The sequence below is a fragment of the Oryctolagus cuniculus genome, chromosome 1 (genome assembly GCF_964237555.1).
Source record: "Oryctolagus cuniculus chromosome 1, mOryCun1.1, whole genome shotgun sequence".
NCBI classification, from domain to species: Eukaryota; Metazoa; Chordata; class Mammalia; order Lagomorpha; family Leporidae; genus Oryctolagus; species Oryctolagus cuniculus.
In genome coordinates, this window is record NC_091432.1 from 140979864 (window position 1) to 140996268 (window position 16405).

The 16405-nt window shown below is 43.7% G+C and overlaps 2 protein-coding genes across 3 annotated transcripts in view; both read left to right on the forward strand.

Moving 5' to 3' along the window:
* Positions 1-564: 564 nt before the first annotated feature.
* Positions 565-16405, forward strand: part of ZNF510 (zinc finger protein 510) — a 60721-nt gene continuing 44880 nt past the window's right edge. The window contains exons 1-4 of one of the 2 annotated variants that reach the window (XM_070049516.1): positions 565-639; positions 1763-1993; positions 2921-2979; positions 6760-6886. Coding sequence is in view for 1 of the 2 variants with exons in the window: in XM_070049560.1 (XP_069905661.1) it covers positions 2962-2979 (18 nt within the window). In the remaining variant the exon portion in view is untranslated. Of the gene's footprint in view, positions 640-1762; positions 1994-2920; positions 2980-6759; positions 6887-16405 lie in introns of those variants that run through there. The other variant, XM_070049560.1, reaches the window with a different exon arrangement.
* Positions 1763-16405, forward strand: part of ZNF782 (zinc finger protein 782) — a 30081-nt gene continuing 15438 nt past the window's right edge. The window contains exons 1-4 of the mRNA XM_051818454.2: positions 1763-1993; positions 2921-2979; positions 6760-6886; positions 15399-15494. Of these exons, the coding sequence (XP_051674414.1) occupies positions 2962-2979; positions 6760-6886; positions 15399-15494 (241 nt within the window). The 5' untranslated portion in view covers positions 1763-1993; positions 2921-2961. The remainder of the gene's footprint in view (positions 1994-2920; positions 2980-6759; positions 6887-15398; positions 15495-16405) is intronic.

The window sequence follows — 16405 nt, forward strand, 5'->3', positions numbered from 1 at the left end:
ACACAGTCCTAACAAGAAGCCTTCACCACCCAAGTCTTTGGGCTGCTTTTGAAACCTTTCTGGAGCATGACTTTGGCGCCGGCAGAATGGGCTGCGGCCGTGAACTCCCGAACTCCTGCACGACCATCAGCATGGCCGCCTAACACTACACCATCCTGGGCCCGAGCTGGTCAGGCCTCCGCCAGCTGCGCCGCCATCCCTTGTGGACGCAGGTTTGAGCTCCCGCTGCTCCACTTCCCATCCGGCTCCCCGCTGGGAGTGAACCGCCGGACGGAACCTCTGAAACTCTGCCTTTCAAATAAGTGAAATAAAAAATAGTGAAACTACAATTTACGTCCATTCCAAAAATTGTAAATGCCAGTCTCTATTTTTTCCCCCCAATAAAAAGACCATTAGCTAAAAAAAAAAAAAAAAAAAAAAAAAAAAAAAGTACTTCGTCCTCGGGCATGGAAATGGCTGGACTCGCCGCAAGAGTGGTCGCAGAGGCTGACGGGAAATGTAGTCTTGAAGCGGTGGGGTAAACCGCGCTGCACTCTGGGAAGGGGGCTCCGGACGTTTTCTGCGCATGTGCAGCTGCTGCCCCGCCTCCCCGCTGGCGTCCTGGGATCCCGGGAAGCGGTTTGACAACCTCGGGGTCAGGTCGGAAAGTAGAGGGGGTGCACCTGGGGTGACAGCGCTGGGGACCGGGCGGGAGGAACGCTCTCGCGCCCTGGAGGGGAAGCGGGAAATTGCTGCGGTTCCCTTCTCGCCCCCGGACCCTTCGCTGGGGCGGGGGGAGTCGGGGCCGGCAGAGGCCGGTGTTTAGGGACCGAGCGCCGCAGTCCCGTGGAGCGCGCAGGTGGGGCTGAGCTCCGGGCGGACGTGGGTGTGCGAGGCCCGTGAGCCCGGCCCCTGAGGCAGGAGGGAAAAGCCCACTTATAACCGTGCCGGCAGGCGCGGGCGGTGGGTCTGCCGCGAGACCCCGAGGTCTGGACTCGGGTGAAGTCCCAGCTCTGTCACCCGCGAGCAGCGCCGAGAGGAGCCTGGGCAAGAGTCTGCTTTCTCCTCGGAGGATGAGCCTGCTCCGCGGCGCTGTTTGGAAACTGAGGTTTAAGTCATCACCTGCGAAGCAAAGGGCGAAGCGCAGGTTCTTGATCCCTGAGTGACGTGCCGAGGCCACAGGCTGGCCGAGAGGGAGCTCTGACTCGAGGGCAGGTGTGCCAGCGATGCCGCCTTCACGGCACCACGCAGGGATGCGAAGGGAAGTGCACGGAGATGGGCCCGCGGGTGTCCCCTCACAGCCTGTGGGTCCCCCTTCTGCACTCGTCAGGCTGTCTGTACGTGTGATAGAACGAATTCCAAAAGTCGGGTCTTTGCCCTTAAAGGGAGCCTGATTCTCAGGTCCAGGGACGAGCTCTTTGAAATCAAGTAATCCCGAGGGTGATGAGGAGGTCGCTGGAGCAGGACCCCACTGAGCTCAGGCCTCTCTCCAGAGCTGCAAAGCAGACACAGAAAAGCCCGGGAAAGAGCAGGTCCTAGTTTCGCGTGGTCAGAAGCAGTTCCTGATGCTCCTGCCTAGAGTGAGCCAGACTGGGGACAACCGCAACTCACGCCAGACCGTGTGGCAGTGAGAGGCTGGCCATCTTTGAGACGAGCAAAGTGAGCTGGCCAGGCCAGGCCAGGCACAGCTGCCCGGGAGAGGACACTTCACTGTGGAGCTTGGTCAGGGAGAGGGTGGAAATTCTGTCTTAGCTTTTCCCTTGTTCTTCTCCACGTTCCACAGACGCTGGGCTACTCTCACACACGTCCGTCACCATGTGTGACACTAACGACACGATCCCGGCTGCACAGGATTCCAGAATGATGGTTCCCAAAGGGTTTTCCGAAGTTATCTACTTCGGGCTGCTTTGAAAGCTTCAAAGACTTTGGGCGTGACTTGGGTTCAGCGACTTTCCAGGGATGCTTGGTTTGTGACAGAACCAGGAGGAAGACGCCGTGGTTCATCCTCTCGTAGGTGAGTCTCCAAGAGCACCTTTGAAGGAGGGCCTTTGGAGGGAAGCGTTTGGTGTAGTGGTTAAGACGCTGTTTGGGATACCTGCAATCCCATATTGGAGTCCGAGGGTTCAAGTCCCGGCTTCGCCTCTGATTCCAGCTTCTTGCAGATACACACTCTGAGAGGCAGAGTGGCTGCCTGAGGATAATGATAATGGTAAATGATTGTGGTTCAAGTACCTGTGCCCCCACCACCCATGTGGGAAACCTAGATTCAATTCCAGGCTCCTGGCTTCAGCCTAGCCCAGCCCCTGCTATTGCAGGCTTTTGGGGAATAAGCCAGGGAATGGAAGACCTCTCTCTCTCTCTCTCTCTCTCTCTCTCTCTCTCCCCCCCCCACCTCCCTTACTCCTTCCCTCCCCCTCTCTTCCTTTCAAATAAAATATGATATTAGAAAACTGAGAAAAAGCGACTTTTGAGAAATATATCCAGTTGTAGCTGATCTGTACTAGGCTTTCTGTGAATTGTCTGTACCAGGGGACAAACATTATTACCAAGAAAAATGAATAGGTGACACACACAGAGTATTTTTCTGCCAAGCCAACTTTAATCAAAGAATAGCGTCTTATCCTTTGGTGAATTTTAATTCAACTAATCTCCTGAGGTCTTTATTTCTCTGTGTTAGAAGAACATGAGCATTTTTGTTAAATCAGTTGAGAAAAGTTTATATTTCAATAAAATAAGCAGCAAGTTTAACCCCCAGGATCATTTCAGGCTGGCACAGGGACAGGTGATGCCACCTTGCACCTGATCGTTTAATGTCTTTCCAAGGCCAAAAAGGGGCCTCCCTAGAGGCCTCTCCCAGCCGGTTGCTGAGATTCAGAGTGTTTTATCAGGGAGCAGTGAGGCAGGCAGATCTCATAACCCCGTCCTCTTTCTTTGTCCCCAGCTGAGCCTTCACGGTTCTCTGCAGCGTCCCAAAAGCCACAGATGATGAACACATCTCAGGTGAGCTCTACTTATCCCTCACTTTGTGTTGTAATGGATTTATGAGGTTTAGAAGGACTCGTGCATTACATGTGAAAGGGGAAATGGACCAGGTCAAGTTTTCCTGACTCCCTAGAAGGAAGATAGTCACAGCTTTCCCATGAACTCTGATTCGTGCTCTTAGCGCTTGGTAGATAACCTTTGTCCAGGTAAACAGGTTCCCTAAAGTTACCAGGTCACTAAGATTTCAAGTTAGCCATGAATGTGCATTGAATTATATTGACTAACTTTTGTTTATCCATCAGAATAGAGCTATGGCTATTTCCTTTAATCTGTAACTATTCTGGATAAGGTAAATGATTTTTTAATGTTGAATCCCCATGTAGACCTCAGTTGCTAATAAGTGTAGTAAATTGCTTCTTACATATTTCCCTAGGATGTTTGCTTATCCTTTACTTAGGATTCTTATTTCTGTATTCACAAGTTAGACTAGGCTATACCCATTTTCCTGTCCAACTATGATATCATATATGATGGTTACAATCTCATAAAAGGAAAGGGGGTACTTTTTTTCTCCTCTTTTCTAAATTTACAAAAATTAGAAAATTGTGTTATATGTAAATTATGTGATGCTTATAAACTTGGGCCTTCTGAGAATTTTTATGTGACAATTTTGATTTTAATCAATTTACTTTTTTTTTTATTTGACAGGTAGAGTTATAGACTGAGAGAGAGAGAGACAGAAAGGTCTTCCTTCCGTTGGTTCACTACCCAAATGGCCACTACGGCCGGCGCTGCACCGATCCAAAGCCAGGAGCCAGGTGCTTCTTCCTGGTCTCCCATGCAGGTGCAGGGTCCAAGCACTTGGGCCATCCTCCACTGCCCTCCTGGGCCACGGCAGAGAGCTGGACCGGAAGAGGAGCAACCGGGACAGAATCCGGCATCCATACGGAATACCAGCACTGCAGGTGGAGGATTAACCAAGTGAGCCACGGTGCTGGCCCCTCTAATCAATTTGCTAACCAACTTAATTACCATAAGCCTACATTGAATTATATTTTTCATTATATTATTTGTTCGTATTTTTGTAGAAAAATATTTTTATTCTTAAATGTGTTTTTATGAACTTCGTAATATTTTCTTAGGATCTCAAAATTATTACTGCTTTTGCAACATCAAAAACTCCTTTTCTGGGTCATGTGTTTGCCCTAGCAGTTAAGATGCTCATTAAGACACCCACCTCCCACCCTGGAGTGTCTTGTTTCAATTCCCAACTCCGGCTTCTGATACAAGATTCCTGCTCGACAGTATTCCCCAGTTGTTCTTATATAATACTGCCTTAACCTGCAACTCCAGAATTTGTTCAAATTTTCCAGCCTTGTGGGATGTTTCCCTCACTTCCTCTTTTGTCATACATTTATAGTATGTTGTGTCTTTTTTTTTTTTTTTAAACCTAAGTGCATTTTTGGAGGCAGGAGATACAGTGTGTGTGCTCAGTCTATTATCCAGAACCAAAAGAAGCATTTTGCTTGCAGTTCTCTCTTCTCGTAAGCTAATCTCTCTGGTTTCTCTCTTTTTTTTTTTTTTTTTTAGATTTTATTTATTTATTTGAGAAGTAGAGTTAAAGATAGTGAGAGGGAGAAGCAAAGAGAAAGGTCTTCCATCTGCTGGTTTACTCCCCAAATGGCTGCAACAGCTGGAACTGTTGGGAACTCTGGGTCTCCTACCAAGTGAAGGGGCCCAAGCGCCTGGGCTATCCTCTACCGCTTTCCCAGGCCATAGCAGAGAGCTGAATCAGAAGAGAAGCAGCTGGGACTAGAACCAGCGCCCATATGGGATGCCAGCGCCACAGACAGAAGATTAACCTACTGCGCCACAGCACTGGCCCCTCTGGTTTCTCTTTCTCTTAGAAATGTTTTCTGAGCTTTCATGTCCTATTCTTCTTTGGCTTATCTGTTAGTATTGCTATTCTCTTGAATTCAGTATTTGATCCTTTTCTCTCTTCAGTTTCTGTACCCTTTCTGAGCCAGCTCCTTCTCTCTGATGAATTCAGTTACCATCTTAATGACTACTGTTTCTTAGATCCTTATTTTCATTTTATACCTCCCTTTGTTCCAAAATCATGTGACCGAAAGTGGACAGATAAGTGTATCTGTGCAAGAGTACCTCCAAAAACTATCAGAAAAATAGCATTCAAAGATAGTTTTTTGGGTGTAAAATTTTTTTGGAAATGCGTGCATAGTTCCTTCATACCATTTCCATGAATTTTTCAAGACCCCTTTGTGTGTTCTGCAGGCATTTTGAGCCTTGTTCAACCTTTTGCTCTTATCATATTTTCAGTTTCTGTGTGTGGTATCAGTATCTACCTAGTTGTCCACACAGTGTCATGTGTAGCTGCCCCAGAAAACAATAACGGATCTTGTTTTCTAGAGATGACCTTCTCACTCTTTATTTCTGTTGCTTTTCCTTAACACAGATCATGTCTTAAATTGGGTCTTTTGTTTTGCTGCTTAAGTCCACATTTCATGTAGTGCAATGATTCCTAACTTGGGGTGATTATGCTTCCCAGAAGTTATCTGATAATGTTTTTGAGATATTTTGTTGAAACTAGCTTTGAGTGGTAGGAAGACAGGGGTACCACTAAGTATATTAAAATGCTCAAGATTGTTGTCATGAAAAAGCATTATCTGGTCTACAAAGTCAGTAGTGCCAAGTTTAAGAAACCATGTTCTAGAGTCTTCCTCCTGTGTAAGTCTGACTGGGTGACATGGTTCCCATTGCCCCAACACAGATCTCTAGGTTGGAGTGTGTGCTGTACAGAGTGCTCAGGGTATTTCAGTGGTGTATGGAAAATCTATTTAAAATAATTTTACCTAACAGTGAGGCACATTAAGTGACAATGTATGGTTGTAATCTAAAAACAAATACAGGGGCCAGAATTGTGGCATGCGGGCTAAGCCGCTGCCTGCAATACCAGCATCCAATATGAGTGTGGGTTCGAGTCCCAGCTGTTCCACTTCCCATCCAGCTCCTACTGATGTATCCGGGAAAGCAGTGGAAAATGGCCCAAGGGCTTGGGCCCCTGTCACTCATGTGGGAAACCTCAGTAGAATTCCAGGCTCCTGGCTTTGGCCTGCCCTGGCACCAGCCATTGAGGCCACTTAGGGACTGAACCGTGGATGGAAGATCTCTCTCTCTCTCCCTCTCTCCATCAGTCTGCCTTTCAAATAAATAAATCTTTAAAAAAATACAAATAAGAGCCGGCGCCGTGGCTCAATAGGCTAATCCTCCACCTTGCGGCGCCGGCACACCGGGTTCTAGTCCCGGTCGGGGCGCCGGATTCTGTCCCGGTTGCCCCTCTTCCAGGCCAGCTCTCTGCTATGGCCAGGGAGTGCAGTGGAGGATGGCCCAGGTGCTTGGGCCCTGCACCCGCAAGGGAGACCAGGAAAAGCACCTGGATCCTGGCTTCTGCCATCGGATCAGCGCGGTGCGCCGGCTGCAGCGGCGGCCATTGGAGGGTGAACCAACGGCAAAGGAAGACCTTTCTCTCTCTGTCTCTCTCTCTCACTGTCCACTCTGCCTGTCAAAAAAAAAAAAAAAATACAAATAAGTCAAAGCATAAGAATGCTATTTGTGCTAATTATGCATTCCCAAAGTATAAGAGCAAGGGCTATGAGAGGCAACCTTTAAAGCATTTTGTTTCGGACTCTCCACTGTGAACATAATAAGAGTTTGTTTCCAAAAATAGTTTTCTGCTGCTGAGTAGAAGCTGTCAGGCTGATGAGAAATGTGCTGTTCCAGGCATCAGTGTCATTCAAGGACGTGAGTGTGGAGTTCACCCTGGAGGAGTGGCAGCACGTGAGCCCTGCTCAGAGGACCTTGTACAGAGACGTGATGCTGGAGAACTACAGCCACCTCGTCTCACTGGGTGAGCAAACCTTACCATGCGATTCCCTCTGTACCAAAGTTCATTTTTTTTTTCCTTTTTTAAATGTCAATCACTTCAGTTGAAGAGGTTCAACAGAAAATTGAACTCAGCGCCTTTCAGCCTACTAGTCAGTGGGTTTTGAAAAACCTTGTATTCAGTTGATTACCACCAACAAAATCAAGATTTGGAATATTTCTGTCACCCCAAAAAGATTCCTGGCAGCCCCTTGCAGTGAGGTCCCTGCTCCCGCCACCCTTTACCCTCTCACCCCACCATTGATTTGCTTCCTATCACAGTAATCGTGCCTCTTCTCAAATTTCATACAAATGGGATCATAAACCATATACTCTTTTGGCTGCTTTTACTTAGAAAGTGCTGCTGAGATACATGTATGTGTTTGTTTATATCAGTAGTCCAGTCTTTTTATGCTGAATACTGCTTCTTTGTTTGCATATACCATTATTTGTTATTCTTTATCACCTAATGGATCTATAGGTTCTTTCTAGTTTGTGGCTATTATAAATAAAGATGCTATGAACGTTCACTTACAAATCTTTGTGTCAACATATTTTCATTTCTTTTGCATAAATACCTAGGAGTGGACTTGCTAGATCTTTTAGTATATTTATATGTAACTTTATAAAGAAACTGCCAGATGTTTTCAAGCTGGCAAAACTGTTGTTTATGCTCATAAGTAATATCTGTGTTCTTGTTGTCAGTATTTGGTAAGTCTTATTTTAACCATTCTGCTTAGTATCTGGTTATATATTCTTGGGTTGTTTTTTTTTTTTTAAAGATTTATTTATTGGGCCGGTGCCGCGGCTCACTAGGCTAATCCTCCGCCTAGCGGCGCCGGCACACCAGGTTCTAGTCCCGATCGGGGCGCCGGATTCTGTCCCGGTTGCCCCTCTTCCAGGCCAGCTCTCTGCTGTGGCCAGGGAGTGCAGTGGAGGATGGCCCAAGTGCTTGGGCCCTGCACCCCATGGAAGACCAGGAGAAGCACCTGGCTCCTGCCATCGGATCAGCGCGGTGCGCCGGCCGCAGCACGCCGGCCGCGGCGGCCATTGGAGGGTGAACCAACGGCAAAGGAAGACCTTTCTCTCTGTCTCTTTCTCTCACTGTCCACTCTGCCTGTCAAAAAAAAAAAAAAAAAAAAAAAAGATTGATTTATTTGAAAGGCAGAGTGACAGGGAATGAGAGACAGAGAGGGACATTTTCTAACTACTGATCACCCCTAAATAACTGCAACAGCCAAGGCTGGGTTGGGTCAGAGCCAGGAGCCAGGAATTCTATCCAGGTCTCCCACATGAGTGGGCCAGCATCCACTGCTTTTCCAGACACATAGCAGGAAGCTGGATCAGAAGCAGAGCAGCCAGGACCTGAACCAACATCCATATGAAATGCCAGTGTTACAAACAGCAGCTTAACCCACTGTGCCACAATGCTGGCCCTTCTTGTCGGCTTTTAATCTAGTTTACTAGCAATGTTGAATTCCTTCCCATGTATTTTTTTTAATAGATTTTATTTATTTATTTGAAAAGTAGAGTTACAGACAGTGAGAGGAAGAGATAGAGAGAAAGGTCTTCCATCCACTGGTTGACTCCCCAAATGGCTGCAACGGCCAGAGCTGAGCTGATCTGGAGCCAGGACCTTCTTCCAGGTCTCCCAGGTGGGTGCAGGGCCCCAAGCACTTGGGCCATCTTCTACTGCTTTCCCAGGCCATAGCAGAGAGCTGGATCGGAAGAGAAGCAGCCAGGGCTAGAACTGGTGCCCATATGGGATGCTGGTGCTGCAGTTGGAGAATTAACCTACTGTACCACAGCATTGGCCCCTTTTCTGGTGTATTTTTAAAAATTTTTTAGTTATTTTATTTACGTGAAAGGCAGAGAGTTAGGAGTCTCCCATCCGCTGGTTCACTCCCCAAATGTCCACAACTGGATCCACCCCAATGCAGGAACCAAGAACTCAGTCTAAGTCCCCATCTGGGTGGCAGGGATCCAGCTGCTTGAGCCTTCACTGCTGCATCCCAGGGGACACAACAGCAGGAAGCTGGAATTGGAGGTGGAGCCAGGACTCCAACTCAGCTCTGCCAAACAGATGAGGGTCTCTGAAGTAGCATCTTAGCTACTGTGCCAAATGCTAACCCCTGATGTGTGTTTTAGCCATTTATCACTCTTTAGTAAAATGTCTAATCAAACCTTTAGCCATTTTTGTTTAGTTTTTTTTCTGTTATTATTGAATTAAAATTCATACCTGTCTTATATTTTGCAAACTCTATCCATCTGGCATAGAGACAACAATTTTACAAATATTTTGTTTGAAAACATTTTAGGAGTGGGCATCTGGTGCAGCAGTTAGGATGCCACGTAGGATTCCCATATTCGAGTGCCTGGGTTCACGTCCAAGCTCTACTTCCAATTCCACTTCCTCTTAATGGGAAGCCTGGGAGGCAGCAGGTGATGGCTCAAGTGTTTGAACCTCTGTGACCTACTTGAGAGCCCTAGATTGAGTTTCAGGCTCCTGACCTCGGCCTGTCCTAGCCCCTGGCTGTTGCAAGTGTTCTGAGGCATGAACCAGCAAATGGGAAGTCTCCCTCTGTCTGTGTCTGTCTCTGTCTCTCTTTCAAATATAAATAAATAAATAAATGTTAAAGTTATAGATTGACATAATTATACAAGTTTATGGAGTATAGTGTAATACTTCAATACATGTATACATTGTGTATTGATCAAGTAATAAGCATATCTGTCGCCTCATTTATCATTTCTTTGTGGTAAAACATTCAAAAATTCTTTCTTCTAGGTATTTTGAGGCATATAGTACATTATTATTGACATATTCACCCTGCTGTATAGAACTCCAGACCTTACTCCTCTTATCTAACTGTGACTTTGTATTTGTTGACCAGCCTCACCCCATCCCTACTTCAACCTCACCAACCTTGTAACTTTAAATCTCTACTCTCTACTTCTATGAGACAGATGTCTTTAGATTCCACCTGTAAATGAGATCCTGTAGTATTTGTATTTCTGTACCTAGCTTATTTCACTTAAGATAAGCTACTCCAAGTCCATCCACACTGTTGCAAGTGATATATATTTTTTATATATATAATGTTTATATATATATAAATATCTTTTATCACATATATAAGTGATATATATATATATATGCTTTTATGGCTCAGTAATGACCCATTGTGTATATATACCACATTTTCCTTATTCATTCATCTGTTGATGAACACTTAGGCTGATTTCCTATATTAGTTGTTGTGAATAATGCTGCAATAAACAAGGGTATTTAGATAGCTCTTCAAGATACTAGCTTCATTTCCTTTGGGCAATACTCAGTAGGATAACTGAATCTTATGATAGTTCTATCTTTGATTTTTTAAAGATGTGTTTATTTATTTAAAAGCAGAGTTACAGAGAGGCAGAGGCAGAGAGAGAGGTCTTCCATCTGCTGATTCACTCCCCAAATGTCCACAATGGCCGGAGCTGGGCCTATCCGAAGCCAGGAGCCAGAAGCTTCTTCTGGGTCCCCACTCAGGTGTAGGGACCAAGGACTTGGGCCATCTTCTGCTGCTTTCCCAGGCCACAGCAGAAAGCTGGATTGGAAGTGGAACAGCTGGGACTTGAACCATCGCCCACATGGGATGCCGGCACTGCAGGAGGCAGTTTTACCTGCTCTGCCAAGGCACTGGCCCCTATCTTTAATTTTTTGAGGAACCTCTATACTGCTCTCCATAATAACTGCACTAATTTATATTCTCTGCGGTAGTGAATAATTGTTCCCTTTTCTACACATCTTCCCCAACACTTGGTGTTTTCTGTATTTTTGATAGAAGTCATTCTAACTGAAATGTGGTGATATCTCATTTTTTTATTTGCATTTCACTAGTGGGTAATGAAAATGAGCACTGTTTAGTACCTATTATTCACTTTTATGTCTTGTTTTGAGAAATCTTTATTCAAGTCATTTGCCCATTTTTTAAATCAGTTTTTTTGTTTTTTATTTTGTTTTTGCTGATGAGATGTTTGAATTCTTTTATATATATCCTGGACATTAACCCCTTATCAGATGTATGGGTTGCAAATATTTTTCTCATTTCAGTATGTTGTCTCTTCATTCTCTTGATTGTTTCCTTTGCTAGTCAGAAGCTTTTCAGGTTGACATAATCCAGTTTGTCTTTCTTTTGAGATCTTATAAAAAAAAATCCTTACCCAGTGCAAAGCCATGAAGCACATGAAGCATTTCACCTGTTTGCTTCTTTTAGTTTTATAGTTCAGCATCATATTTAAGTCTTTAGTCTGGTTTGAGTTGGTTCTTGTGTATAGGGAGAGATGTGGACATCCGATTTTCCCAGAGTTATGTATTGAAAAAGACTGTCCTTCCCCAAGTGTTCTTGTCACCTTTGTGAAAAATCAGTTGGCTATAGATGTGTGGATTTATTTCTGGGCCTTCCTTGCCATTGATCTAGGTGTCTGTTTTTATGTCGGTAGCATGCTGTTTTCTATACTATTGCATTACAGTGTATTTTGAGATCAGGTATTGTGATGCTTCCATCTCCCCACCCACCCCAACCCCCAGGATTACTTTAGCTATTCAGGGTCTCCTCTGATTCTGTACATATTTACGGATTTTTTTCCCTACAACTGTGAAAAAAGTAATCGGCTTAATGATAGGAATTTCACTGAATCTGCAGATTGCTGTGGGTAATTTGGACATTTTAATAATATTAATTCTTCCAGGCTATGAATATGGGATGTCTTCCCAGGTATTTGTGTCCTCTCCAGTTTCTTTCATCAGTGTTTTATAGTTTTTAGCATAGTTTGACCTCCTTGTTTAAATTATTCCTAGGAATTTCATTGTTTTGAAGCTATTGTAAAAGGTATTCCTTTCTTGATCTTTTTTAGATAGTTCACCATGGCCTATAGAAATACCCTGATTTTTTTATGCTGATTTTGTATCCTGAAATTTATGATTTCTTTAAATTTTTTTTAGATTCTTTTGGTGGGATCTTCGGGTTTTCTATAAATTAGATCATCTTGTCTGTGACATGACAATTTTATTTTTCCTTTCCAATTCGGATGTTATCTTTCCCTTGCCTAACTGTTCTCACTAAGACTTGCAGTACTATGTCAAGAGGAAGAGGTGAAAGTGGGCATCTGTGTCTTCCAGATTTCAGAGAAGAGCTTTCTGCCTCTCTCCAGTCAGCATGCTGGCAGTCATCTTGTCATACATAGCCTTGATTGTGTTGAGGTACATCCCTTCTATACCTAATTTGTTGAGGGATTTTTATCATTTTGAATGTCAAATGATTATGTGGTTGTTGTCCTTGATTCTGTTAATGTGTTTGATCACATTTATTGATTTGCATATGTTGAACCATCCTTGCATCCCTGAGATGAATCCTGCTTGATCATCATGAATGATCTTTTAAATGTGCCATTGAATTTGGTTTGCTAATATTTCTTTCAGAATTTGCACATCTGTGTTCACTAGGGACATTAGCCTATAGTTTTCTTTAAAAAAAAAAATTTATTTGTTTGTTTGAAAGAGATCTTCAGTCTACTGGTTCACTCACCAGATGGGCACAATGGCTAGCACTGAGCTAGGCCAAAGCCAGTAGCTTCTTGTAGATCTCCCACTTAGGTGGCAGGGGTCCAGGAACCTGAGCCCTGCTGCTTTTCCCAGGCCATTAGCAGGGAGCTAGATTGGAAATGGAGCAGCCGGGACTCAAACCAGCATTCACATGGGATGCTGGTGTCACAGGCAATGGCATAGCATGCTCCACAACGTCAGCCCCAAGAGCCTTCACATTTTTGAGGCATGTGTTTATTACTACAAACTTTACCCCTTAGTACAGTTTTTGCTGTGTCCCTGAGATTTTTATGTGTTGTGTTCTCATTTTAGATTATCTTGAGAAACCATTTTATTTCTTCATTAATTCCTTCAGTAACATGTTGCTTAATTTCTTTGTATTAGCAGAGTTTCCACCATTCTACCTGTTGCTGATTTCTAGTTTCATTCCATTGTGATCAGAAATTTACTTGATATGATTTTGATTTTTAAAAATTTGTTGGGACTTATTTTGTAGTCCAATTTATGATCAGGAGAATGTTCAATGTGCTGTTGAAGAATGTGTATTCTTCAGCTGTTGGCTAGAATGTTTTATAATTATCTGTTAGATCTGTTTGACCTAAAGTGCAGTTTAACTTTGATTTTCTGGCTCTATGGTCTACCCAATGCTGAAAGTGCAGTGTTCTACAGATGGGAATTTGAATTTTTTGTTATAATGTTGTTCAAATCTTCCATATATTTTTATGTGTTTGTTCGATCAGTTATTGAGAAATGAGCTATACGTGTGACTTCGGTTATTTCAGTTTCATCAGGATTTGCTATTTTGAAATAGGGTTGCAGGAAGGAGAGACATTTTAAAATGCCATATCCTTTGGATGAATTATTCCCTTTCTTATTATGTAGTAGGTCTCTCTATCTCAAACAGTATTGTCTTGACTGTTGGTTTTGTCATATGTCATTTCTTACTCTGTTGCTAGTAATTAATTTTTTTTATAAAAAATGTTTTTAAGCTTATTTTTTTAAGATTGATTTGAAAGGCAGAGTTACAGAGAGGCAGAGAGAGAGCGATCTCCCATCTCCTGGTTCACTCCCCAAATGGCCACAACAGCCGGAGCTGGGCCGATCTGAAGCCAGGAGCCAAGAGTTGCTTCCAGGTCTCCCACATGGGTATAATGGCCCAAGCACTTGGGCCATCTTCCGCTGCTCCCCCAGGTGCATTAACAGGGAGCTGAATCAGAAGTGGAGCATCCAGGACTTGAATCAAAACCTATATGGGATGCCAGCATCACATTTTAAATATTTTGGGTCCTTTCTGGAATGTAGTTAAATTATTTAGAATTAGATTAGTCTTTTCAGGGTTTACTCTAAGATTTGTTATGTTGGATTCAGAGCTCACTTTAGTGTAGAACGAATTTGGCCTCCAGTCTAATAAGGCAATAAACATCTGATTGTTCTGGCTAATTGGTCATGAATCAGGAGGTTTTCTGCTGTGAATGTGATGGCATAAGCTTCCTACTTTTGTACCTGCTTTGGTGGCTTCCTTGCCTACTCTTTTTCACTGGTTTTTCCCTCCAGCTGTGAGTGGTTTTCTTTTCTTTTTTTAAGATTGATTTACTGGGGCCGGCACTGTGGCACAGTGGGTTAGCACCCTGACCTGAAGCACCGGCATCCCACATGGGCGCTGGTTCTAGTCCCAGCTGCTCCTCTTCTGATCCAGCTCTCTGCTGTGGCCTGGGATAGCAGCAGAAGATGGCCCAAGGCCTTGGGCCCCTGAACCCGTGTGGGAGACCCGGAAGAAGCTCCTGGCTTCAGATCGGCAGAGCTTCAGTCATTGCAGCCAATCGGGGAGTGAATCATCGGTTGGAAGACCTCTCTCTCTCTCTGCTTCTCCTCTCTCTGTGTAACTCTGACTTTCAAATAAACAAACAAATCTTAGAAAAAGAAAAAAATTATTGATTGATTGATTGATTTGATAGGCAGAGATACAGAAAGAGAGAGAGAGAGAGAGATCTTCCATCCGGTGGTTGACTCTAAGTGCTGCAATGGCCAGGGTTGGATCAGGTGGAAGCCAGGAGCCAGGAGCTTCTTCTGGGCCTCCCACATGAGTGCAGGGCTCCAAGTACTTGGGCCATCTTCTACTGCTTTCTCAGACGCATCAGCAAGGAACTTGAGGGGAAGTGGAGCAACCAGGTCTCAAACCATATGGGATGCTAGTGTTTCAAGCAGTAGCTTACCTGCTCCGCCTACGCCAGGCCCAAGTGGTTTTCTTATGTGTGTGCACAATTCGCACACAGGAAACCCTGCTGCAGATCTCCAGAACGCTTTATAAGTACAGCTCTTCCTTCTCTGATATTTTATCTCACAAATTCTAGTGTCCAACTTCTCTACACATATAATTCCATTGTTTCAACTCACTGAATCTGTCAGCCTGCTGTTTTGATGTTTTGTTTTGAGGATTTTGGGGTTTTTTTCTTGTTGTTATTGATGATGATGTTATTTTTCTATGGGTTGGAAAATCTCTCAGCAGTAACCTTATTTGTTATGAGCTTACCTCCTTTGTTTCTCCATTCTCAAGGATCTCTGTCTGCACTACCTGTTGTCTAAAGTCTAAATAACATTTCATATATTTTTTTGGAGTTTTTTAAGGAGTAAATCAGTTTTTATTATGACCACTTATGGAAGTCCTCATGAAATCTCTTGTTTGAAACCCAAGACATATGTTTTAGAATGTAATGTTATTTAGGCTTGCAATCCAAGGAGATTACTATAGGCATAAGAAAATGGTTTTTGTTGTCACTTCCCCCAAAAAAGACACAGTGAACAAACACCCTCAGTGTTTTGCTTCTGAAACTGTACCTTCTTTCACATTCAGAAACAGCAAAACCTATGCAGATAACTCAAGTCCTAAATTGCTTCCAATTTACAGGGTATTGCTTTACAAAACCAGGACTTATCTTCATATTGGAACAAGGAGAAGATCCATGGTTGTTAGATAAAGAATTTCTAAGCAGGAGCTCCCCAGGTAAGTTACTGAATACTGTCAGAAAATTCACTCGTTCACTAGGAGGACTCACAAGACTTCGGGATATTAATGGCTCACATCAAACAGAAAGGATACAGAGCAAAATCAACCAAGCCAAAAAATGGGGTGAAGGCCAGGGAAATCAGGTACAAGCTTCTAAGAGTTCAAAGGGAGACACTTGGTTTCCCCAGCAGTGAATAGTGACATATATGCTTGTTGCCCACCCAGAGAGGCTGTGAGAGATTAGATACCAGGGTTCTCTTGTGGGCTGCTCATCTAGCATGTGCCTTCCATCTAGCATGTACCAAAATGCCACTTGGAAATACTTTATTACTGGGAAACTAAAACAGAAATTAAGAAATCAAATACATAGTAGGGCATAATAATTTGAGGGAGCTTCAAAAAGTTCATGGAAAGCAGAATTAAAAGATACATTTATTTGGTGCAAAGCTGTTTTGAGGGATTGGCATTGTGGCATAACAGGTTAAGCTGCTGCCTGTGACACCAGCATCCCGTACGGGTGCTGGTTCGAGTCCTGACTACTCAACTTCTGATTCAGTTTCCTGCTAATATGCGGAAGATGGCCCAAGTACTTGGGCTTCTGCACACATGTGGAAGATCCAGAAGAAGCTCCTGGCTTTGGCCTGACCCAGCCCTGGCCATTGTGGCCATTTGGTGAGTGAGCCAGCAGATGGAAGACTTCTCTTTTTGTCTCTCCTTCTCAAATAAATAATTAATTTTTAAAAAAAGTTAAAACTATAAAACTCTTAGACTAAAACAGGCAGATAAATCTTCATGACCTTGAACAAAACTTAAAATAGATAAAATGGATTTTATCAAAGTTTAAAAAATAAATTTGAAGTCCATGCTGGTTTTTTTTAGAATGCACATTTTTCCATGAACTTTTTGGC